At 37.3% G+C, this 24,145-nt stretch overlaps 5 protein-coding genes across 5 annotated transcripts; 3 read left to right on the top strand and 2 right to left on the bottom strand.

Moving 5' to 3' along the window:
* Positions 1-858: 858 nt before the first annotated feature.
* Positions 859-23,620, top strand: LOC119991729. Its single transcript, XM_038838150.1, has 4 exons — positions 859-873; positions 20,474-20,698; positions 21,933-21,956; positions 22,993-23,620. The coding sequence occupies exons 2-4, from the start codon at positions 20,506-20,508 to the stop codon at positions 23,337-23,339; spliced, it is 564 nt and encodes a 187-aa protein (XP_038694078.1). The 5' UTR covers positions 859-873; positions 20,474-20,505; the 3' UTR covers positions 23,340-23,620.
* LOC119991728 lies at positions 2,274-4,409 on the top strand. Its single transcript, XM_038838149.1, has 2 exons — positions 2,274-2,681; positions 3,810-4,409. The coding sequence occupies exons 1-2, from the start codon at positions 2,399-2,401 to the stop codon at positions 4,187-4,189; spliced, it is 663 nt and encodes a 220-aa protein (XP_038694077.1). The 5' UTR covers positions 2,274-2,398; the 3' UTR covers positions 4,190-4,409.
* On the bottom strand, positions 4,641-9,490 carry LOC119991727 (aspartic proteinase-like). Its single transcript, XM_038838148.1, has 14 exons — positions 9,333-9,490; positions 8,372-8,739; positions 8,191-8,251; positions 7,585-7,679; positions 7,393-7,505; positions 7,108-7,276; positions 6,966-7,005; positions 6,786-6,850; positions 6,275-6,388; positions 6,023-6,087; positions 5,715-5,874; positions 5,491-5,610; positions 5,267-5,355; positions 4,641-4,936 (listed from the first exon to the last, which is right to left on the bottom strand). Exons 2-14 carry the CDS (start codon positions 8,729-8,731, stop codon positions 4,852-4,854), a joined length of 1,536 nt encoding a protein of 511 aa, XP_038694076.1. The 5' UTR covers positions 8,732-8,739; positions 9,333-9,490; the 3' UTR covers positions 4,641-4,851.
* LOC119990911 (cell differentiation protein rcd1-like) lies at positions 9,652-14,875 on the top strand. Its single transcript, XM_038837050.1, has 11 exons — positions 9,652-9,675; positions 11,248-11,448; positions 11,592-11,624; positions 12,644-12,718; positions 12,948-13,037; positions 13,335-13,377; positions 13,476-13,641; positions 13,740-13,863; positions 14,008-14,201; positions 14,315-14,384; positions 14,762-14,875. The coding sequence occupies exons 1-11, from the start codon at positions 9,652-9,654 to the stop codon at positions 14,873-14,875; spliced, it is 1,134 nt and encodes a 377-aa protein (XP_038692978.1).
* LOC119991726 lies at positions 15,495-18,285 on the bottom strand. The gene is made up of 3 exons (XM_038838147.1): positions 17,822-18,285; positions 15,911-17,313; positions 15,495-15,792 (listed from the first exon to the last, which is right to left on the bottom strand). Exons 1-3 carry the CDS (start codon positions 18,140-18,142, stop codon positions 15,627-15,629), a joined length of 1,890 nt encoding a protein of 629 aa, XP_038694075.1. The 5' UTR covers positions 18,143-18,285; the 3' UTR covers positions 15,495-15,626.
* Positions 23,621-24,145: the final 525 nt, after the last annotated feature.

Consider the following 24,145-nt stretch of genomic DNA (forward strand, 5'->3'; position numbering starts at 1 on the left):
TAAATTCTTATATGAACAAAATACTTCAAATTATTAAATAAATAACAAATTGCATGCATAAACAGTATCATTCATAAAACAGTATCTTTCATAAACAGTGTCTTTCATAAAACAGTATATTTCACAAAACAATGTCTTTCATAAACAGTGTCTTTCACAAAACAGTATCTTTCATAAACAGTGTCTTTCACAAAACAGTATCTTTCATAAAACAGTGTATTTCATAAACAGTATCTTTCATAAAACAGTATCTTTCATAAACTGTGTCTTTCATAAAACAATATATTTCATAAAACAATATCTTTCATAAACTGTGTCTTTCATAAAACAGTATATTTCATAAACTGTGTCTTTCATAAAACAGTATATTTCACGAAACAGTATCTTTCATAAAATGGTTGTGATTTCACGTATTGGTATCTCTTAAAGTTTGCTTGTCACAAGAATTATAAAATCGTCAAGCCTAGAGAAGTAGATTTGACCTTAAATTTGACACGTTTTGATGATGATATGACTATCCTACCGATAGCATATGTACCCTACCGATATAGGATACATAAGTATCCTATCGGTAGGATACAGTAATTAGACAAAATATTTATTTTTAAATTTGTTCAAAAAAATAATATTAAAAAATATTCATTTAAGATATATATTGAAGTTCATAGTTTTCCAAAGAAAAAAAAAATGTTGTTGTCAAATATTCAAATAACAAATTTAAATGATGTCTTTTTCATTAAAAATGAAATTTACATGGTGGTGACATGACTCGACTATTGGAATATATATATATTTCTTAACCCAAGTGGAGGTTACAAAAGGGATGGGGCAAATTCCAAGGCAGATGAGCACAGAGAGAGAGAGAGAGAGAGAGAGAGAGAGAGAGAGAGAGAGAGAGAGAGAGAGAGAGAGAGAGAGAGAGAGAGAGAGAGAGAGAGAGAGAGAGAGAGAGAGAGAGAGAGAGAGAGAGAGAGAGAGAGAGAGAGAGAGAGAGAGAGAGAGAGAGAGAGAGAGAGAGAGAGAGAGAGAGAGAGAGAGAGAGAGAGAGAGAGAGAGAGAGAGAGAGAGAGAGAGAGAGAGAGAGAGAGAGAGAGAGAGAGAGAGAGAGTCTATATCTATGTGTCCCCATATATTTTAAATCAATGATGAAATATGTGTATTTATTTTAAGTTCTTATTTTGTGTACTTATAGAAGAATTCCTCGAGGGAGTTCATTCATTTTATTATCCTTCTATTGTAATTATTTCTTTTTACGGGATGATATTATAGGGATATCCCACCCTAGATTTTGTCCAGTTTAATATTATTCTCTTTTTATTAAAAAAAATAAATAGAGAAGAGGGTCACCCCTTGCCTCATTCGTTATCCTAGAGATAAATATCCCCAAATGCCCCTCGGTCTCCTTGGATGAAGGGACCCTCTATATTTCCTCATGAAATCACGGTGTTGTAATTTACATAATTTGTTTGAGAATGTTTTTTGCCTATATTTTAGTTGAAGATTTGACAAATAGAGTCAATCTATAAGTGAAACCAATGAAAATCAAAGAGTGCATCAAAACATATATATGTGTAAAAAAAATTATTAAAGCATAAAAATAAAAAATTATGTTTGTAGTAATAAAAATAAAAATAAAAATAAAAAATGAAATGAAATTTGAAATTAAAATAAAAATTTGTGTGTATATTGAAATATTTTTATGTTTGCGGTAATAAAAATCTTAATGAAATGGAATTACATGTATATGTATATATGTGTATATTTAATTATTTATGTTGACAGTAACGAAAATCAAAAAGATTATAATAAAATGAAATCCTTGGACGCCGTGCAACTGATATGACAAAGGGGATGAAAGAAAGAAGCAGATACATTCTATACATTATCTTACATACCTATACATGATAGGGGTGAAAAAAGTAAAAAAATGGGTGAATATAGTCCCGCCGAGAATATATATGGAGAGTTTTAAGGGACATGTTAGGTGGGTCCTCAGGTGAGACAAAGCCTTCCTCGAATTCCGGGTCAGTCAACTGTCGGACCATTTGAGGGTAACGGCTTGGGTGTCCATCAAGACTATCATAAAGACTTGGTTTTTCAGTTGGAGAGTGCAGAATCTGCTTGCTACTGGGCCAAGCCTCTAGGCCTGCTAAACCAACTAAGCATGTGAGCCTGTTAACATCAGAAAAAGATGGGCCTATCGGTTTGCCGACACGGCGTGCTAGTTGTTGCAACCTTTCGTTAAGCTTATGCGACGTGTCCGATAGTAAAGACGTTCTCCAGAACACAGACCCCCAATCGACGCCATTATATGCATAGAGCACGCCACGCTCACCCTCTCTGGAAGAATCCCTTTTTACGATCTAAAAACCTGTTTTCGGTGGCGTCACCGTAGAAGATGATACAGCTGTTGTACACGGTGATCGCGGCCGAGATGGCGCTGATATTGACTCTCCTCTTCAAGACCCCTTTAAGAAAGCTTGTTATCATGGCACTTGATCGGGTTAAGCGTGGACGGGGTCCAGTCATGGTCAAGACAGTGGCGGCAACAGTGTTCATGGTACTGTCGTCGAGCGTCTATGGTATGGCCAAGATCCAGAACAACAAGCTCGAAGCCGGCGCCCTCAACCCAACCGACGAGATACTAATGGCGAGGCACATGCTTGAATCGTCGCTTATGGGTATATTCTTCTTTCTTTGTTACAATTTATGCAAGTTTGGGGCTTACCTTAACTGATTTGTGCTGCTTGAGTATATGTTCTTTTTTGCTTGGAGGGTATAGTTGAGCAAAATCAATTAGAGAGTTTCCTGACGTTGTTGGAATTGCCGAACCCCACTGCATAAATTGAATGCTAGAAGAATTCGTATGAAATCATGTGATGTAGGCGAAATATTGTTTCATTTATATGCCAGTTTGATTGGGTTTATTTGTTGGCTGTGTATTCGACTGTCATGTCCATGCCTAAGGGGCATGCTTTAACTGATGTATTCTGATGGGTTCCATGATTCAAGAACTTGTGTGAACCATTTCATGTGAACAAATGAAGTATTATGGAATTCGGACTCTGGTTTACTTTTGGGTTTCTTCTCAATATTTTGTCGTGGCTAATGAAATTCATGCTTAATTTTCTGTTTAACATTGATGCTAATTGTTGGTGACAAAATTTTGTTGCTCAACGACGGTTACAAAAATCTTTGTTTGCCTTGTAGTATTTCTGTTGACTGCAAACTTAATCTTTGGAGGTCGTTTTCCCTTACCTTTGAAATTTTGGGCTTGGTGACGTCCAATAGGATCTGATTACTTCTCTTATTTTCTATCCATCCTTGAAATTTTGACCTTGAATGGTCAACAGAGTTCCCTGCTATGAAGACCGGAAGCAGGGTGGTGCACATAAATTGAATTTCCAATTCGTATTTTATGCCAGTATGGGAGTATCATTGTTAAACATCCTAAACTAAATAATTGCGGGTTCTACTTGGGCAGTGCAAGCTCGCGAGGCTGCAATCTCATTACCCTTTGATTTTGTTCATAATCATAGTGCTTTATCTTGGAATGGTGTAATAATGAACTATTTTTGTGTGTGATTGTGGAATGGCATAATAGTTCTTTGCACTGGTTTATGGACAACTTGGTTTCTCCTCAATCTTTCTCAATTTAACACCTTATTCAGATCTCAAATGATGCATGTTTTCCATCTTTGTTGACAAGATAATAGTCCTAGTCTCACCTTTTTGTTACCCGATTCAATTTATTTGGCCATCATTGATGCATGATGAACTCTTCTAAATATGGTTTTGTTTCCATGCAGTATTCTTGTTATTTCTCTCACTGATGATCGATAGGTTACACCATTACATAAGGGAGCTTAGATTACTCAGGAAGACGATGGAAGCTGCAAAGAAACAAAACCGAGGCTTTGAGGATGGGAAAAATGGAAATGCAGAGGAGATCAAGGCCATGGGAGAGGAGATTGCTTCATTGAGGAAGAAAATTGGAAAACTGGAATTGGACTGCGAGGCCAAAGGTAAGGAGGCAAAGACAGCACAAGCCGAAGCCGAGGCATCGAGGAAGCAATCTGAAAAACTGCTTCTGGAGTATGATCACTTGGTAGAGGATAATCAGAACCTGCGAAACCAGTTGGAGTCCATAGACCAAAGTTCATTGCAATCTAATGGAAAGAACATGTGAAGATATATATATATATATATATCGAGCAATTATCTTTGTATCGAGGTGAGAAAATTTTGGATTTGGGATGTAGAAAAGAGAAGGTTGGTTTTGGTGGTAGTCAGTGGTCACAATTGGTACATCTGATATGTAATGTTAGTGATATGATTGCAGGCAGTTTTGAGTAAATTGTCAATATAAGGTAAAATGTCTAATATAAGGTAAAATGTGTAAGTTGCAACTTGCCTCCAGGTCAAGAACTACCTAATTTGTGTTGCTTCTCACTAACCGGTTAGAATCCCTCCAAGAGGCGTATAAGAGGGTAACCCTCCTCATTCCCCTCATAAACTTTGAATTAACATAGCAAGAAATACTAGCACTCCTTGTTTTAGTTTGTTGCCTTCAAGAGTACCTGCGTAAATAATTTTCAATCTCATAACGAGGATGTCAAGATTTTCTGACAGAAATCAGATCCAGACGGAAGCACAAATGTTCTGAACAGAAGATCATTCAAGTAGAACACCAAGTCTGATACACACCAGTACGGCCCGTGATTAGCCATTTCACGAGTAGTCATAAATATGCACAAATACAAGTTTAAGCCGTGGTCCAATTGGTTAGGAAGGGTTTTATCACACACATATATTAACTGGCAAGGAAGTGTAAGTGTACAGAGGAAGTCATTAAGCTGCTTCCGCAAATCCAACTTGCAAGTTACCATAGTCGAACACAGTGTGGTAACGACCCATGAAAACATCCCCCAGAATCCTGCATGGCACACACACAACCCAGGTAATTTGAAGCACTCATAAATCATGTTTTCATGTTCAAAATATTCAAGGAATCGTTTTTCAAGATGACAATAAATAAGTGTCTTGATACAGACACAGATGTCGAGTGACTATTAAGGACCTATACAAGTACTAAAGGAAGCCGTTGAAAGTATGTTTTTAAGCTTTACTTAATTCTAATCAGTTAAAAGATTGTTTCAATTGACGATGGTTATCATTAATGTTTGAACATTGAAGACCAAGTGCATAAAAAAATTAATAAGATTAAGACAATTTCTGCAATGAGGAAATGCGGGAGGAAGAATACCAGAGAGGACCGCGAGGTGGGGCAATATCTAAAGCAGTGAACCCACTGATGCACTGGGCAACAGCTCCCTCCCCAACTTTAAGAATGTACTGATTTTCATCCAAAAGAATGAAGAAAAAGCATTATTATCCAGCCATCCAATACAAGAAGGAAAAAGAGAGAATGAGAGAGATAAAAACACAAATATCATTTTCTGTTCTTTGCAGTAGGTTATCTGAAAATACCTCTTCCGGTGCAAGGTCAAACACTTTACCACCAATAGTGAATGATACATTAGGCATGGAAGACAGCTCACTGCATTCAACTGCTGACTCTCCATTGGGACTGGGAATTCGATCACAGAGCTACAAACACATTTGAGGGCAACAGTTTCCCCACAATGTCATTCCTATATATATACATATATATTATTCACAAGGCTAAATTTGGAAAAGAAGGCAACAAAAACCTGATTCACATAATTCAATATTTGTTCTTCTGTTTGATTTCTCCTGAGCTGATTTTGCATCCATACCACTGCCATTTCACAAGCAGAGCACATAGCATCATGCAGACCATCGGATGACTTGTCTAGGTTCTTCTTATCCACCATGCTCTCAATGCCCATGCTGTATAAAGGTAATATTCATTCGTTAGGCTAATAGACATAGCTTAGTACCTAACCTAAAAACAATAACATCACTGATAAATGATAATAGTTCTACGTGGTACCTACCGTAGTTGCAAAAAAAGAAAGAAAGTGAAGTTGAATCTCACCTGACACCCTGAGTCCCATCAAAAGCGCAGAAACCAATCTGAGAGCAAATCTTTTGTGGTTGTGTCTTTTAAAGACCAAACGCAAAAAAACATAAATCAGTTTATTGTTATGAATTATGATGCTAATAATTGAGTCTGGGAAGAAGTAAAAGATGACCAGTAGCATCAAATTTAAACAGCAAGTATCTGCCTCATTAAGAGCAGAAGTATGCTGCAATAGTAGAGAGAGAAGCTGCAGACATATTATTTTACCTCAACTACAAGCATTTCCAGTATGGTTTTTCCATATTGCGCAACCACTGCCTTGCATTCTTGGCTTACAACACCAGAGGCTCCAATGGCATGATTAATTTGAGTAATGATGGTCTGACAAGAAGTATGGGAAAATAATATGTTGATAACAATAATGATTGCATGACGATAATATGTATGTAATAGCATAAGCATTGTGAAGCATAGAAAATCCAGCCAACTGATAATTAAACTCCTTGATTTTCCCTTTTATTTTTCCGTTCTTTTTTTTTCTCATAAAGAGGAACTGGCAGTCTAAGGCATGTATTACCAAAACAACTTGAGAAAGGCTAACTACTTGATGACAAAAACAAGTTTTAAAAAGAAAGAGGAAGATGGAGAAGAAAGAAGGGGCAACCCCCTCACCAGCCAAAGAAAATTACAGTGCATTATGTTGTGCTGCCAAACATATTAGTTGGAATGTACAAATAGAATTATTGAAAAAAAAAAAGAAGCTACCAAACAAACACACCGTTGGACCCGCCAACAAAGAGGTTCCAGAATCAGCAATTGCAGAGCACCCACCAGCACAAAATCCTGAAATAGGGTGCATTTGTCTATCAAATCATGGCACGCAAAATGGGCTTAAACATCTAAGAGCATACATCATCCTCATATAGCAATGATCCTAGATCAAGTTTTATAGAGTTACCAGTTGTTTCACCATCAATCAGAACATCACCCATATCGAACTGCAAAATTAACAACAGATAAGCAAATCAATGCAGAAAAGAAACGAAGATTATAACATAAAAAATAGGGACTAACAAGAGAAAGAAATTTTTAATGCTAACCTGCCAATAGCCTTTATGAGTTACAGGAACATATGTATGATCGCCCTTGTAATGCTTCTCATCAACCCCGCCAAACACTATCTCTCCTCCTTCTTGTCCATTGACATCGCGATTCAACCAAAAGGAAAACACTGGATCTTTTACAAGACCCTGATTTACCATGTTGTACCTAAGACCACACAGGGTGGTTAAATTAGAGGGCTTATTAAACATATCAAAACTGAAAAGCATAGAAGAGACAATTTATAAAAGAATTCAGAAGCGTAAAAAGATACAGGGGCACACCAGACAGGTACAGCATTTCCTACAGAAATCTCTTGAAATCCAAGTCCAAGAATACCATCAAACTTGGCTGCCAAGAATACGATGCCGGGCTCTCTAGTGGCTTCAATGAACTCCTACTTGCAAGCAGTTTCACAGATATAAATAACAATATCAGGCTTAAGGATACCAAAGTGCAGATCCTATCAAAATTACCTGATCTTTGACAACAAGATCACCGACTTTGACATGATCATTGCTAAAGAAACCAGAAATTGCCCCAGTTCCATAATGGATTTCAGCAGATTTCCCTGCATTGAACATGATAAATATGAGTATATGACGTAACTGACCTGAAAACATTGTAATCAATACACAGCTATTTCAAAGAGTTGGACCGATGATATCCAAGTAGCAGTAAAAAAAACCTTTACCACTACGCTAAGGGATTTCCTAGGAGAAAATACATAGTAAAATACTAAAAGTCTAAAACAGATGATCAAACCTTCTTACATAAATCAAGCTACACCAAGCAGCATATCGCGCGATATAGAGTCGATCATATAAAATAGGACCAGGATATGCATGCATTAGTTTCTTAATGTCGATATCAGACTTTGCAGAGATTTAAGAAAATGGATAGTCTTTCTATTACCAAAACTATCCATTAATTTTACCACCACAAAAGGGCTGGAAAACATCTCAAAATGCATAGGCAATCAGACAAACAATAAATCTCCGTGTGCGTGTGTTGTGTGATGTGAGAGAGGGAGAGAGGGAGGGGGGGGGGGAGTGGAAGAGGCAAATGTAGAAGAAGAATACCATTGCTAATGTAGGAACTTGATTCACCAGATCTATACTTCGAGTGCAAATAGCAAGCAATCTGTAACGAAATTTAGTCATTTTAATTACTTCGATTGTAAATAGCCAATAGCAGCAAAAGTATAATGAACCATGAGTTGTAAGAAAGACAAAGCTGCGGTAAGAAGACCAGATAATTTACCGAGAAGTAACATTTTGATGAGGGAACCCAAAGATTGGAACTTCCAGTATCAAATATCACAGTAAACTTCTGAGCAGGGGTTCCAATACCAATCTCACCAAAATACTGAGCATCCAAGTAGTTCTTCAGTGCAACAATATCAGTATTAGAGTCTCCAAGATTCCCCTCGAAACGATACTTTTTGATAGGAGTTCTCAACACTTCCCCATTACTGGAGTCAACCTGTCCTGTTGGTCGGTAAATTTGATCCAATTTCTTCTTCTTCAGTTCAATTCTGATCAACCCATCACCGGGTATGGAAAGAACAGCAGGAAACACAAGGAGAAGCGCCAACCAAAAGGATCTAAATAGGGCACCCATATTGACAACTGTGAAATTCACAAAGGGAAAGTCAGCACACTAATAAAGTGATTATAATCACAACGATCAAACAAAAATAAGACAGCACTTGATTCAACAAAGCGTTCGAAAAGATAACATAGAGTAGCGGACAGTATCTTCATCAAAATAAGAAAACCCAGTTGAGCTAAAATATTTGACTAATTAACAAGGTTTCTATCTTGGAAATTAAACAACTGAACACATAAAATTTGAGTCGCCAACAAAGAAAAGACCAGAAAAATTAGCAGAAGCATCATGATATTTCAAGCAAAAACCCAAATTGCAAGTAACCAGCACAAAACCCACTTACATAAGCTAGATTTCCTAAGTCAACATTACGAAAAGAATAAATAAAACGGAATTTCTTCCTTATATTCTTCCGCCAGAGATAAAACGACGTAATAGAAGTATAGAACCCTTGATCCACACTGCAATATAACACTAAACCACTGCAAAATTCAATATCAAACTAAACTATCTACAATCGAAAGTAAATTACGGCCCAAAAGGCAGAACCATAATCGGACAGTAGCAATAAATTTAATTACAAGCAATCGCTAGAAAAGATAAACTCACATACCTGAGAATTTAATCGGTCGGGAGCGGAAAGAACGAGTGAAAGTGTGAAACTGAAGAGAGATGCACTGACGAAGGAACCTTGGTCCAAAAATATCAAGTGAGAGGGTGAAGTCCGCTATGCCAGTTCAACCGTTCGATTCGGGATTCGAATCAATCTATCCAACGGTTTAGAATTCCATTGACATAAGTGGACCCTACCTGGCCCGCGCTCCGATGACAAGTTAGCTAAAGGAAACTACCAGGACGTTTCTGCTCCTAGTTCTTGCCCCAACTGTCGGTCCAAATATTGAACTTGCCAACATTGACCGTTTGGTTTTACCATGGTGAATTCGTTTATTGTTTTGGTAAAACGTATTTGAAAATAGAAAAATGATAAAGATTGAGTATCCTAATTATCTCAGCCTTGAGTTGAACGTAGAGGATCCAAATAAATTTGTGAGTTCGACATGTCTCAAATTCTATGCGTACAATTCAACCGTTGATAGAATAACTGAGATACCCGTTGTTGAATTCCCATCATAATAAAGATTTTTATGAAGATAATTAATTTCAGTTTCTGTTTTTTAAAAATATGTTTATAAGTTACTGGAAAGTGGAAACAAGAGACTCTGTATTGGTCATTAGTGGCATTGGCCGACCATTTTAGGTGGAAAATTGGAGTAATGAAGATTGGGTTATGTGTCAAATATTTGGCATGACAAATTGGCCCAATGGGCTTCATTGGGCCTAAGTCTGAAAACATTCCTTGGGCCTAACCCCGTTTATTGTTGACGGTTATGAAACTTTGTATCCTATAGTTAAGTCCGAATAAATTAAATGGTATATGACTATATGCTGGTCTCGTGTCGCCACGTGCAATCCATGGCGTCAAAACCGGTGTATTTTTTGTTTTGTTTTGTCTGAGAATAAAATGCCAAAATTGTGCATGAAAGACACGTCTAATAACCGCATGGACATTTGGGCTCCTTCTTATACACCCGCAAAACAATGGTGAATTTTGAGAAATTAAGGATGATTAATTAATGACTCATCAAATTCAATAGGATAGTCACACTTTTTACACCTGCTACATTATATTATTTTGTGTCTTTTTTTAATCGATAATGATACCATACAATTATACAAATTTGATATTTGGTCATTCGATGTATTACTAAATTAACTAGGAGTATCATAAATTGAATCAAAAGTCAATACATGACAATTATGGTATGATTATTTTTGCAATAAAATTCATATTAACGGGGAGAATCGAACCTATGCCTACGTAGTGTAAATAATAAGCAAATCGTCACCATACTACAATGTTTATCATATTGCTGAATATGACTATGTAGTATAAACATGACATTTTCAGTGAAAGTTAACATCAATTCAAAATGGATTAACATAATAAGGCTTAGTGGGATTTAAAATTCTCATATACAAATAGCTTCTGCTAATTTTCTTACTATTTTATGATCACCAAATCATTATCTAAAAAGTTCAAGTAATTGTAATTCCATTTTCTATATATGATGCTCCTTGGTCTATTATTTAATCAATTTTTTCAGTAATAGATGTATGTTATTAATGTTATTTTATTGATCAAACATGTTCTTATCCCTCAGTCAAAATTGGTCCAAACCAGTCAAACCCAATAGCACAAGAATTACGTGCCTCCTTCAATCAAAATAATTAATTATCATAATTAAAAATAATAATAATAATAAAAGGCCCGCCACCTTTACTATAAAAGGAAGCACTCTCTTATTGCATTTTATAGTGCAATATCAGCTTGACAAGCGAGGACGCTGTACGTTCTTCTTACTCACCAACCCCCTGGCCTCAATGTGTCCGAATCCAGATTAAGAAAAGAAATTAAAGCTAAGGATCTTTTCCTTTTTTTTCTTTTCTTTTTTTTTTCTCCTTTTCAGGTGATCAAGAGTCAAGAGAGTATGGCGAGCAAACCATTCTCTTTTGATTTCTTGAATGGAATTTGGGCAGATGGTTCCAGCTCGAGCTTCTTCAGTGTTGAACCAATTGGTCCGCGACAAGAGACTTTTTCTTTGCCGGAGATGGTTAAGGCCCTCCAGAATCCTGACACCCGAGACCGTGCTCTTCACCTCCTTGCAACGGTATATCTAGTATCTATATCATCACCACCTTCTTTGTCATTTGATCTTGGTTTTCTCTCTTTGTTTGGCTGTCGAGAAAACTTGATGATATTGTGTTTAAAGCCTTAATTTGCATGTCGCTTAATTTTGCTGTGTTGATCTAGAAAATAAGAGGGCATGATGAAATGAAATTTATTGTATGTGACTGCATTTGGATAAAACTCCCTTTTTTTGTGATCTGGGTTTTTCTTTGATGATATATGCGTTTGTGTCTATGCATGTGTTATTTCATACTTGATGTATAAAAGAGAGTTATTTAAATATTTTTTATTATTATTTGGTTTCTTTCTTGCTGCTTTTGAATGAAAACCATTGAATGCTATACCATATATATATATATATATATGCATCATTGGATTGTGATGTGTTTCTGTTAGAATTAATCTTATTCTTTGTACTGAAGGAAACAGTTTCTTCTTTGATTCATTGTCTTTAACTTATTAACATTTGGTTAGGGTTTTGCATGCATTGTTAACAGTCTTGGTTTGTTAATCAAGATATTTTAGGGTTTGTTTTCAATGGAGGTTAATGAAATTAAAGGTTTTATTATTGTATGTGCTACCACCACAAAAAAAATCTTGAAATATATAGTTGGTGTCGATCCCTTTTCAATGAAATAGATGAGTTTGATTAGAAGCGAAAAATACTAGTAAATGAGGAAAGAATTCATACTTCTACAAAGAATCTCCACGCGGGTAAAATTTCAAAATGCCGTTGTGATTAGCAGACTTACACACATATATAGTACTTTAAAACTTAGTTACGTGTTCTAGAACACGTGGCCTAGCATCGGAAAGATCTCACTTCAAAAGAGTTTATATTGGATTATTGAACCCGACAAATTTACTATTAAATTTTTCTTTATTATAAAGTTTAATTTCTTGAACTTTAAGATTGGCAATTGTGACATAGGGCAAGCCATGCTATAAATTGAGAATTTATTGAACATGAAAAGCTTAGATCTTGAAGCAAGGGGATGAAGGATTGTTAGTCCACACGTGATGTGATTTTAGAATATATATAAATGATATGAAATGATCCAACCCAACAAATTAACTTATTGGATTGAACAACAAAGTAACAAATCTTAACATCGTCTTCATTCTAAATTTTTGTATAAAAGAATGCATCATCACTCATTCATTACTTTTTACAGTGTAAGGATGCTCGCAAAGATCAGTTGGCACTGTTATTGTGGAAAACTCCCGGTATTATCTTTGTACTCTTGCAGGTATATATGTATAGTATTGCAACCAGCTTCATCGAAACTTTGTGTATAATTGTCTTTCCTTTGCACAGTTTTACTTCCTTTCATGCAGTATGACAGGAATTTGATTTTGATATTCCAATTCTGATTCGAAAAGTGATCCCTTAATTCATCATACTAATCATCAATGCCTTTAATTCATTACTCGCGACTGATAATCATCATATCGTTCCTTGTTTTGTTGTAACTGTAGGAAGTAATTGATACATATCGCGTGCTTTCAACTTCACAGCTAACTGATAATGTAACCACTCGAGTCTGCAATGCTCTTTCTTTGCTTCAGGTTAAGTTTGTGGCTTCAACTTCTTCAAATATTCACATTTCTTATTGTTTTATGCCTTAAACATATTGTTGATGGAGGAGATTGATGTTGATTGTAAGTATTTACTTGATGGATATTATTCAATAGGATTAGTGAAGACAAGTGTAGCTATAGACAGAAACAATATCTGTTTTGGACAACGACGTTGATGATTACTTAATCGATATATTAAGTCGTTATGGTGGGTGTTGATAAAGCAATTTCATTTAGATTGTTCAGTAAATGAAGATCTCATTAATTGATCATTTTGTTTTGCAGAAGGTAGCTTCCCACCCAGAAACAACTCTGCAGTTTATGAAGGGTAATTTAATATTCTTGACCTGCATATGCAGAACTTAACAGTTCTTGTCATATTTGGAGAAAGGTTGATTGCCTATTAATTGAAATCCATTGCTGCAGCTAGTATACCGCAATATCTCTACCCCTTCCTCAACATCACGGAGACGGATCGGGCTCATGAATACCTAAGGCTTACCAGTTTGGGCGTTATCGGTTCCATGCTGAAGGTCTGTAGTTCCTCCAGTTCTCTATTAGTTCTAAAATGGATTAGCTTTATCAAAAAAATGTACTTCAATTACTGATAAAATTTGATTCTATCTCCTGCTGTTCATAAGGTCCGAAGTTTTTGCTTTAAGTAGACTAGTTTTACCCACTTCATTTTAGCAAAGATTTATGGATTAATCCACAGGATGACAGCAACGACGAAGCTGTAGTATTCCTTCTCAGTAGTGAAGTATTCCCTTATGTCCTTCGTTGCATGAACGTGGGCGCTGAATTGTCCAAAACAGTAAGTTCCTCGACTTTCTTCAACTGCTAACTGTGAAAATAAAAACTGAAACTAGTTTCGGAGAATGCTGCAAGAAGTTATAGACATTTGCGCAGCACAATCTAGTGTATCTGCTAATGACTATACATATGACTCCGCAAGCAGGTTGCGGTGTATATAATTCACAGGATTTTACTGAATAGGGAGGGGGTGAGATATTGTTGCACTGTTGGAGAAAGGTATTATGCAGTGGCCAAAACATTAGCAAATATGGTTGATGAAATCCCTGTTCACGTATCCTGCAAAAGGCTGCTGAAGCATATTGTTTCCTGCTATGTTACCCTCTCAGAAAACGCAAGGTAAGCGAAAGATCGAGGCAACTCATAGATCTTGTTGGATGAAAAAAAAAAAAACTAATTTAGCAGCTACTAGCTACTTATTGCTCTGGCTTCTTTGTTGTGATGAATTGTAGGTCATGTGATGGATTAGTTACTTGCTTTCCAAGGAGGCTAGTTGATGGTAGCTTTTATCACCTCCTGAATGTAAGTTCTCCAATACTCTAGTATGCCTTGTGCACCTCTTAGTCTTAGACAGAACCACAATATTTGTTAAATTAACAAATATTGTCCGTTTTGGGTTTATCGTTTCACTGTGGAGTGTGGATATATCGGGGTCGCACCGTTTTATTTCTCTCGGCCGTCTCACTTAATGGTACTTGCTCCCAAAAAAGTCTTTGTTGATTGAGAGAAGCTTGAGCTTTTCTTATAAACCACATTGCTTGGTGTGAGATTATTAACATGGAATGCCACTGAAACAATCACACAACCTTTTAAAGCATTGTTTTTGTAAAGATCATAAGAATCTCAAGTGGGTAATTACTTGCAACTGACACTACACTTATGACTTGTTCCATTTTCAGGATGACCCAGCAGTGAAAGTTTACCTGCAAAAATTGCTTCACACCATCCATGGTGGAAGCAGGGCTAAAATTCAACTAGCTGAAGAGGCATTGGGTCGATTTATTGGGAGCTAGAACACCAAAAGATCCATCCAAGGTCAGCCGAGGCACTTCTGGAAAGAAAAGAAGAGGAGAGAATATAGATATATATACATATACGTTTATACGACTTTTGGGGTTTGGTGCTTTTATCAGTAGGAGAGACATGGTTTAATTTCAAGCTCAGTGCCCTTATTATCCTGGTTTTCTGTATGCAAACTAAATGTGATGTTTCCTTTATGCTTTTGTTGTTTGGCTTGTTCTGGAGCTGGAGGATGACATTTAGGCTATATAATTATGGTATGCGTTAATGGGTAGTTGTATTCCTTTTGGGACTCTGATGTTGTAGATCTGATTAATAATCAAGGGTAAAGTGGTGGATTAATAACCAATGGTAAAGTGGTGGCACTCAAATTAGAGTTCGAACTCCCACTTCCGCTTACCTAATCCGAGTTCGAGAGCCCCCAGTCACATTTACATTAATAAAAAAAAGGGGAACTGTAGAAGTTTTAGGGATTTTGAGAGTTGGTCTTCGTAGCTACTAGGCCGAGATTCAATTTTTATGGCAAGTTTGACAACCTACTCTGCCCAGCCAACTAAAAGTTGCTAATCAGGAAATCAAAGCCATTTAGGATAGGCGTATTGAGATGCTATCAAGCCCTAGAAGAGAAGGAAATATAATGAATGACACATAGCACCAGAACTAGAATACAAAACAGAAGACAAACATCAGAAAATGTAGAACAAATCAAATCAATGATAACTAATACTAATAAAGAAACCAGATCTAATCTTTAGAAAATGATGCAGAACCGTCTAGTTTAGTGGGTATTGAGAGTTTGTTTTCAAGCATAAACGAGAGATCATGCATCTGTGACATCCACATCTCTACATCTCCATGTTTACCAACTTCTTCAGCGCTCCGTCCAACTCCGACATCTACATCAGCCATCCTGAAGCATATAACAAACATATCAGAAAACAATCAATTACAGTATAGCATGTTGCTTAGCTCATGAGTAATATTTCCCATTGAATAGATTAGGCAGTCTGTATAGTGTATACACACACCTGTCTGAAACTGAAACTGAAACTGACGACTGCATGGTGTTCACTGCTGCAGGAGTGCTTTGATTACTACGTACTCCTGGAGATAAATCTGGTTGCAAGAAATTGTCAAAATTGAATTCTTTTGATTTTTCTTCACCGCTGAAAAAGTTTGTTTCTGAATTCTGTACACGGGAGGTTTTCATGATGTTAACTGTTTGTCCCAGAGAACTCTTAAAAGGATCATGCACACCAGTTAAGCTAGGGAAGCCATCCCAAGCCTCAATCGAATCATCATCTTTTCCCCTGGTCTTGTTATCTTGCAAGCTGTTGGCACTGCTGAAAAAGCTTGCTCTGGGAGAAGGCATCATACCATCAACTGTTTGTTTCCCATAACTCTTAGATGGATCTTGTGCACTTGTTGAGCTAGTGAAATCATTCCAAGCATCATCTTCGTCAGTGGTTTTCTGATTTGGCAAGTCTATGGCACTGCTGAACAAGTTCATTTCTGAAGTCAATTCGACAGAAGGTGCCACATGATTATTAACGATAGGTTCCGAAGAACTACTGGGATTATCTTGAGCGCCAGTTGAACTAGTAAAATCATTCCAAGTATCAAATGAATCATCATCATCAACCATGGTTTTATCCTCTGACTCCTTGCTTCCACTATTCTGCCATTTATATCCTTGAGTCCGATCAACACTGGAATCGTGCATGACATTTATGGCCACTTCAAACTGCTTGTCCTCACCAGCTATGTCAGAGTTGGTTGTATTATGAGAAAACCAGTCATCTTTGTTGGATGCAGAAGAAATTTCATCCTCCCTTGCCTTTAGATCAGAAGAATCCTTTTTCGATCCAAACACTGTATCCAAGTGAATAGAAAGATCTGCTGAGGAACTGGAAAAGGCTTCAAATGATTTGGGCTCCTCATGATGAGTTCCAGAACCAGCTGACTGAAAATCAGCCTCCCAACCAGTAAAAGAGCCATCTTCAGCAGACCTTGCAACTGTCTCAGAAGGCTGAACATTTTCAAAGAATTTAAGATTGCCATTACCCTCTCCAGACCTCACAGTTGTTTCAGAATGCTGAATATTATCAAATGAGTTAAGGTTGTCGATACCATGTGAAGTAGTACTCCCTGTAATTTCGTTGAGTTTCTTTGGTGCTATTTGCTCTTCCAATTCATCGGAAGCATTCCATTCCTTTCCTTCAGCGAAAAAGTTGTCAAGATCGACTCCAGCCAGGTTCAAACTACTTTGTTGCCAAACCGAAGGCTCTTCTGAAACACTAGTCCCAAAATTTTCTGACTCAGAGGTCCATTTTATTTCTAAATTCAAAATATCAGACAAGGGGAATTCATCCTCTGTTGCATTCCGTGTTCTGCTTGATTCATTTGCTTCAGAGAATGGTCCTACAATCTCCTGCAAGACAACATGCTAATTAAACATTCTGATTTAAGATCAACACCATAAGTGTCTTCATAAGTAGCGCAACTCGATGAGATATGGCATCAAAGAAGTATTTTTGCTGTCATGAAGAAGCTTAAAGATTCAGATTAACACTATAGCTCAACATGAAATAGATAGAAAAGATAATTATACGAATGACAAAATCAAAAGCATTCATTTTCTACTAGCAGTACCAGCAACTCTAGATTTTAACTCCCTACACGTCAATGGGGAAAATTTTTTGCTTTGTATCCCTAACTGAACAATTTAACTCCCTATATGTATACGTTAATCAGGGAAAAAAAATTCTGTCGAATCCCTGATGAAGATAGGACAACAGAATATATCATTGCATAAGTAGGGAACATTTGTGTTGAAATTTCGCTTATAGTGATTAACGAAAAGCAGTAAAAAAAATTCGCAGTTAATATAATATCCAGATAAGGAATACGGAGAAGAAGGCAAGAAAAAGCTGAATCACCGATCCATCTAAGTCGAGGGACTGAAGTAGCCAACGACAACCCAAAGTGTTCCTGAAGTTGATGGGCTCAGGAGGCAGGTCCTTTCTCTGTTCTCTGCCACAGAAAACGCAAAACAGTGACTCTATTCCCCTCAGGAGTCTCCCTTTGCAATGCTTGCACCGGAGGTACGGCGGCGACGGGTCGAGCTCGGCGATGGATTCTTCAGGCGATGGGAGATCGGGCAGTGAAGGATCGCCCGGATTATAGGAGGAGAGGTTTGCTTGTTTCCGAAGCGAGATCTGGAGTTCGGTAATTAGATTGTGGGGGATTTGGAACGCCATTGTTTAGGGCATTTGAGATCTTGCTGTGCGTCACTGATCTCAACTGGAGATGGCGGGTTACAATAAACCGAAAAACCAGGCTTCTGATACTCCAAACGACGACGTTTTTTGAAAAGCATCGGCTAATTCTATGGCGTTTTACACGGGTGGGTTCCCAAATTGTGAATTTGTGATCAGGTGGGGTGAGTTCTGGTGATAAAAGTGCTTGACCTACTAAAAATTCTGAAGATTATGATAAAATTTGATATTTTTCAATGTTATCAACTATTTTTTTTTTTCCACCAGATCAAGCCTATGAAAGTATAGGTGTCAACAAGCCCCACGTAGGAGGGGTAAATCAAGCTCACACACCTCCTTATAGATATTCGGAGGAGGTGAGACCACACACCTCCTTATAAATATTCGGAGGAGGTGAGACTAGAACCCATGACCTCAATCAGGAACATGCAAAATCATTGCCACTCAAGCCCACACACCTCCTTATAGATATTCGGAGGAGGTGAGACCACACACCTCCTTATAAATATTCGGAGGAGGTGAGACTAGAACCCATGACCTCAATCAGGAACATGCAAAATCATTGCCACTCAAGCCCACACACCTCCTTATAGATATTCGGAGGAGGTGAGACCACACACCTCCTTATAAATATTCGGAGGAGGTGAGACTAGAACCCATGACCTCAATCAGGAACATGCAAAATCATTGCCACTCAACCAATGACTCATTTACTGTTATCAACTAATTTTTTAGGAATTTATTTTTATAAATATCTAAATAGAATAATCAAATTAAATTTTTTTTATTTAGGACAAAATTGAATTTAATGTCTAAAGTATGATCAATTGCATTGTATCGAAACTCGAAAGTGAAAGCCTTGGGGTTTCAAGCTTTCAGCTTTAAACTCAATGCGGTGCAGTAATGTGATCATCTCACCATCAATTGTCGTCTCTCCATTAGTTACTAAACAGGGAAAATAATTCTATTGAACAGGATTTGAGACCACATGAGAAATAGTCTACGAACGACTATGAATAATTATCATTAAATCAAACAAATGGTTTCCTTTATAAACTTGAGTGTGTTCCTATATCAATTTGTGAGTGTTCACTATTTAACAACAAAATATAAAAATCTATAACCCCAATCCCCAAAAGAATGAAAGAATTTGAGAGTAATTGGAGAAACCTACCAAAAAAGAATCATCGGATTCCAAAACATTCAAAGATAGTTCATTGCAGAAAGCCCTTGATTTATCCACACCATGGATGGAAAGCAGAGATATGCCTACTCAAATCTGAGGTCAAAATAGGGGGAAATAAAACAAAGAGAACAACGATTAAACAGAAGAGAAGGGCGACTCTGCTGAGTGTTGATTCGCCTTGTAGCTCCTGCGAAGGGAAAAAATCAAACGCTCAAGAAAAAAGAACAATCATACCCAACATAAAACATTTAGTCAAGATAGCACGGCTCGGGAAAAATTGTCTCGTCGCTTTCTTCAACGGGAAGTCCGCATGAGAGTATAAGACACCAATTGTCCATGGGTCTTCAACTGTTACGCGAACCTACAGAGAATAAAAGGCGTATGGAGTTAAATCTGGTACACGAACCAACCGAGAAGAAGATACTCAGATGTAGGGAAGTAGGAGAACGGGAACAACAGGCCGACAATCGGTGGAACACAAAACGGTATTATTTACGTTATTTTTACGTACCGAGCTTTTACGTTATTTTGTTTATGTTTTTTATTGCCGCAGGTCATGTTTTCTTAGGCAAAAACTGGGAGTGATTGAGAGTGATTGAAATAGGGATAAAGAAGTGTGGAGAGTCCACGTGGGCATAAATTGAGAATCTTAGCAATCCAGATGTCGAAATAATAGCAAGAGTTGTAAGAGCCTCTGCTTTATATATAGGTATAGATGCGGTGCAGTAATGTTGTAACATACCGTTGAGCCAATCACTTTTTTGTCGGAAGCAAAATGCCATTGACCGACTATTGGGCTCAACTGATATTTTGTGATTTTCAACATAGGGGCACTATATTGAATACTAGTATATATAGAATTCGAGGGCTTTTTGTGCGATTATTTTAAGCACCGAGCCGTGTCTGGACTCTGGAGCCAAGCCATTTAGACGGGCTTGGATAATTAATGAGAAAAACCTGTACATGAGATGATTAAAGCCGTGGTGTTTTCAAACTAGCTTTCTTCGTTAATTATCGTTTAAGATTAATTGCACTTCCTATTAATATAAGGACCGGCATTTGCGGCTTCCGTCAACGCCACCAGTTGTTCTCTACTGAAAGTTTCCAACTACGTTTGAACATTGAGAGAGAGAGAGAGAGAGAGAAGGAGCAGTAATTGATGGGGTTGCACCAGGCGACAGCGGTGAAGGCGGGGCTTGGACTGCTAGCCTTATGCGTGTTTGGCTATATATTGGGGCCTCCTCTCTACTGGCACTTCAAGGAAGGCTTGGCCGCTGTCAGTCGATCCTCTTCCTCTTGCCCTGTTTGTGTATGTGATTGCTCTTCTCAGCCTCTTCTCACCATTCCTGACGGTAACTCTTCTTTTCTCTACATATACTGTATTTGTATAGTTTAGGCAGCAGATCTGGCTTCATTACTATGTTACTTTGTTTGATCTAGCATTAATTTTGTGTTTTGGCTTTCAGAATTGATTTCGTCTTTCGCGATTGCGTATTTTGTAAATTTAAACTATTGAGGCTAGATTCACTCTCAGTCTGCTTGATTCTGATATACGCCCGATTTGTGAAATCATGATTGTTTTGTCCTTAACTAACGGATCTGAGAGGTAATTGGAGGACATTTGGGGATCGCCGACTCAATGTTTGTGTGGTTTCCTCATAACAGAATGATGCAGCATACCGTACCGTCTTCTGATTGGTAATTAAAACTGGCACAATAGGAATGTTTCATAGATCTTTAATTTGGCTATAGAGTATGATAACATTCTAAAATGAATTAGATGATTCAGATCCTAAGCACGAAATGTTGTAGCAGTTGAGTAAGTGATGACCGGTTGAACAAATCCTTAGTTTGCTATTGCTAACTAAGGATATGATGCTTTCACTGCATTCTCTGAGTACCTTTAGGATGCTGGCTTTACTTGTATTGTACTATCTTTCTTTTGAATTCAGAAGTAGTAACTTTAATCCAAACAAAATTTGCATTTGAAACTGTGTTAACTATGGAGGGAAGACGTTCTGTTTTTTTTTTTTTGGCTATTCTGGATTTTAACTTTCTCTTGCATCATCATACTGTGCACTCTTTTATGGATTTTGTAACACAAAAGGCCTTCTCTGAACAGTTTACATTTGCTAGAAACTCTTTTCTAGCAATGATTTAAAATCTTATTAATAGCCATTTTGACATTTAAGGAACGAGGTTATACGTGTAATTTACTGCCTCCATTGGCATTCAGTTCAAGCAACACTACAATATTACCACATTCGATCAACATGGTTGGTTTGAAGTATTTGGCATAGGAACATATTTCAACTGCCAAATTGGAAATTAATAATGTTGAAGAACTTACTGTGGGTTTGCAATCAGTGTGTGTGTGTGTGTTCATGTGCCATCTTTTGGGCTGTCTGCTTTTGCAAAGTTGTTGTGCAATGGCTTTTTCTGTATGTTCAACATGGATTTTGAGACACCTATGTTTTTGCATATAATCTTAATCATTTCACTAAGCTGGAAAATCTGAGTATCTGCACCTGCTATGTTGGTACACAGTCAATTTACTTATTTCATTCTCTTTCATGTGATGTGCAGAGCTGAGCAATGCCTCCTTTGCAGGTTAGTTTCTCCATCATTAACAAATTATCCAATGATGTCATTTCTTTTTATTATACGAACCAAATACCATGCGTAATCTATTCATGAATGTTGCCCATTGGTATATGCATGAAGTGTATTATCCTATCCTTACCTTGCAACAGCAGAGGGGGTTTTGTTGGATCACAATCTTAAATTGTAGTTTATGCTAGTATATTACAATTTATTAGTTTGCATGAATCACTTCTACTCTTCCCTTAATAAGTTAAAATTCAGAGGAGAAAGCTACCTAGAAGGGAATGCCCTGATTGCTAGCGAGCATGTTAACAAAAAAATTTGTGTGCATTAGATTTTCTTTCTTCCTTCCTTTTTGAGTTCAATTCCAACAATTCGAATATCAGTTTTTATTGTGGCCCACTTGATCTTTTAGAATACTTTGACATGGTTTCTCGCATTCTCCTCTTGTTTCTTTTCCTTCTATCGATAAGAAGATGGTTATGTATCATAACCTGCATGATTTTGCAAATTATATGCAGAACTTCCATAATAATGGTAAATGTACATATGGCAGTTTTATTCATTTTCCATTCCATATGGTGTTTTTCGGAATTTGAATTGTTGGCTTTATGGGAGACTGGTAGTGAATGTATTTGTGGACATTATAGTGTATGGGTTCGAAGCTACAGGTCATCTTATGCACCGTGCATGAATTGACTCCCCCTATTTAATTTTCCTTGAGAAGGATAAAGAAGCCTAAGCTACTGAAATTACATGGAGCTTACAGTGATTCCATGTTGCCAAAGATTTTATAGAATATAGCAAATACAAGTTAATAATATCTCTGCTTTATTTGATCTAAGAGATAATAGCTTTCCTCTTTTTACTATATGGGCATTTTGAAGCTCAAACAAGGACCACACAATTTTTTTTGTTATATATGAGAATCGTGCCTTTCTGGTCTACAAAGTAGTTTCTTATGCACTTGATGTTTTATCTTATGGTCAGAGTTATGTTGTGGATATTTTCTGTCCCGTTTCTAATTGCTTATATTATGCAGATTGTTCGAAGCATGACCCAAATGTGAATGAAGACAATGAGAAGAATTTTGCTGAGCTGTTGACTGAGGAGCTGAAGCTACGTGAAGTTGAAGCTCTGGAAAGTCAGCAACGTGCTGATGTGGCTCTGTTAGAGGCTAAAAAGATGGCATCCCAATATCAAAAGGAAGCAGACAAGTGCAGTTCAGGTATGGAAACTTGTGAAGAAGCAAGGGAGAAAGCTGAAGCAGCATTAGTAGCTCAGAAAAAACTGACAGCACTATGGGAACAAAGGGCTCGTCAGAAAGGATGGAGAGAAGGTGCCGCCAAATCCCATGTTCAATCTCAGGGAAAGGTCCAGGCTGCATAGAAAACCTCCTCGGGCCAGGTTTGCATTATACGCGTATATCCGAGTAAAGAAATCCTTAGTAGTCTTATTTGTGTATGTTAAGTTTCATGGTGAGTGCAATATTCATTTCCAGGGAGCCATTGAAACTTTAAAGCAACCAAGCTGCGCAAAAAGGATCCCCTTTTTTTGTTCTTCTCCCAATTTGTTTTCTACCTTGTTTTGACGAAAAATGCTTGACATGATTCCTTGCTTGCAAGAGAATGCCTTAATTTAAGTGAGTGCAAGGCAACTATTAAATGATACTATGGCTCTGGAATGTATTTGGGGCTGTGGGCTGTTCTAAAACTTTTGGCCCTTCTACTAACTTAAATCCTTTGTTTGTAGGCAACCTAAGTTCTTAATTTTTTACCTTACAAAGGCCGCAGATCAAAGCACCACATCTCAATTTGCTGGGCATATATTTCAATAGGTATGCCATCTCTTGAAAGGCTCTGTTAGATATTTAATAGTAGACTGCACATCTCAATTTGCTTAAATCTTGGTATTTGTTTATTCCTCCTTAACAAGTAGTTTGTATTGAATGCAAGAGGGGGCAATTTATAGATGAAATAACCCAACAAACTTGGACTGAGATGATCAGATAGGCCCAACCAATCCCATTAACAACCCAACATACCTCGACAAGCTGATCTCCACCCATTCCTGCAGCCATGGTCTTTTGCCTCTTGATTAAATTCGAAGCAACCTGAAACTCCGAACTCTACTACCCTAAAATCACATCCTTGTCTCTTGTCTGAACTCGAATCTAAAATTTGTTTTAGTCCACT

This window comes from Tripterygium wilfordii, chromosome 22 (genome assembly GCF_013401445.1).
Source record: "Tripterygium wilfordii isolate XIE 37 chromosome 22, ASM1340144v1, whole genome shotgun sequence".
Lineage (NCBI taxonomy): Eukaryota > Viridiplantae > Streptophyta > Magnoliopsida > Celastrales > Celastraceae > Tripterygium > Tripterygium wilfordii.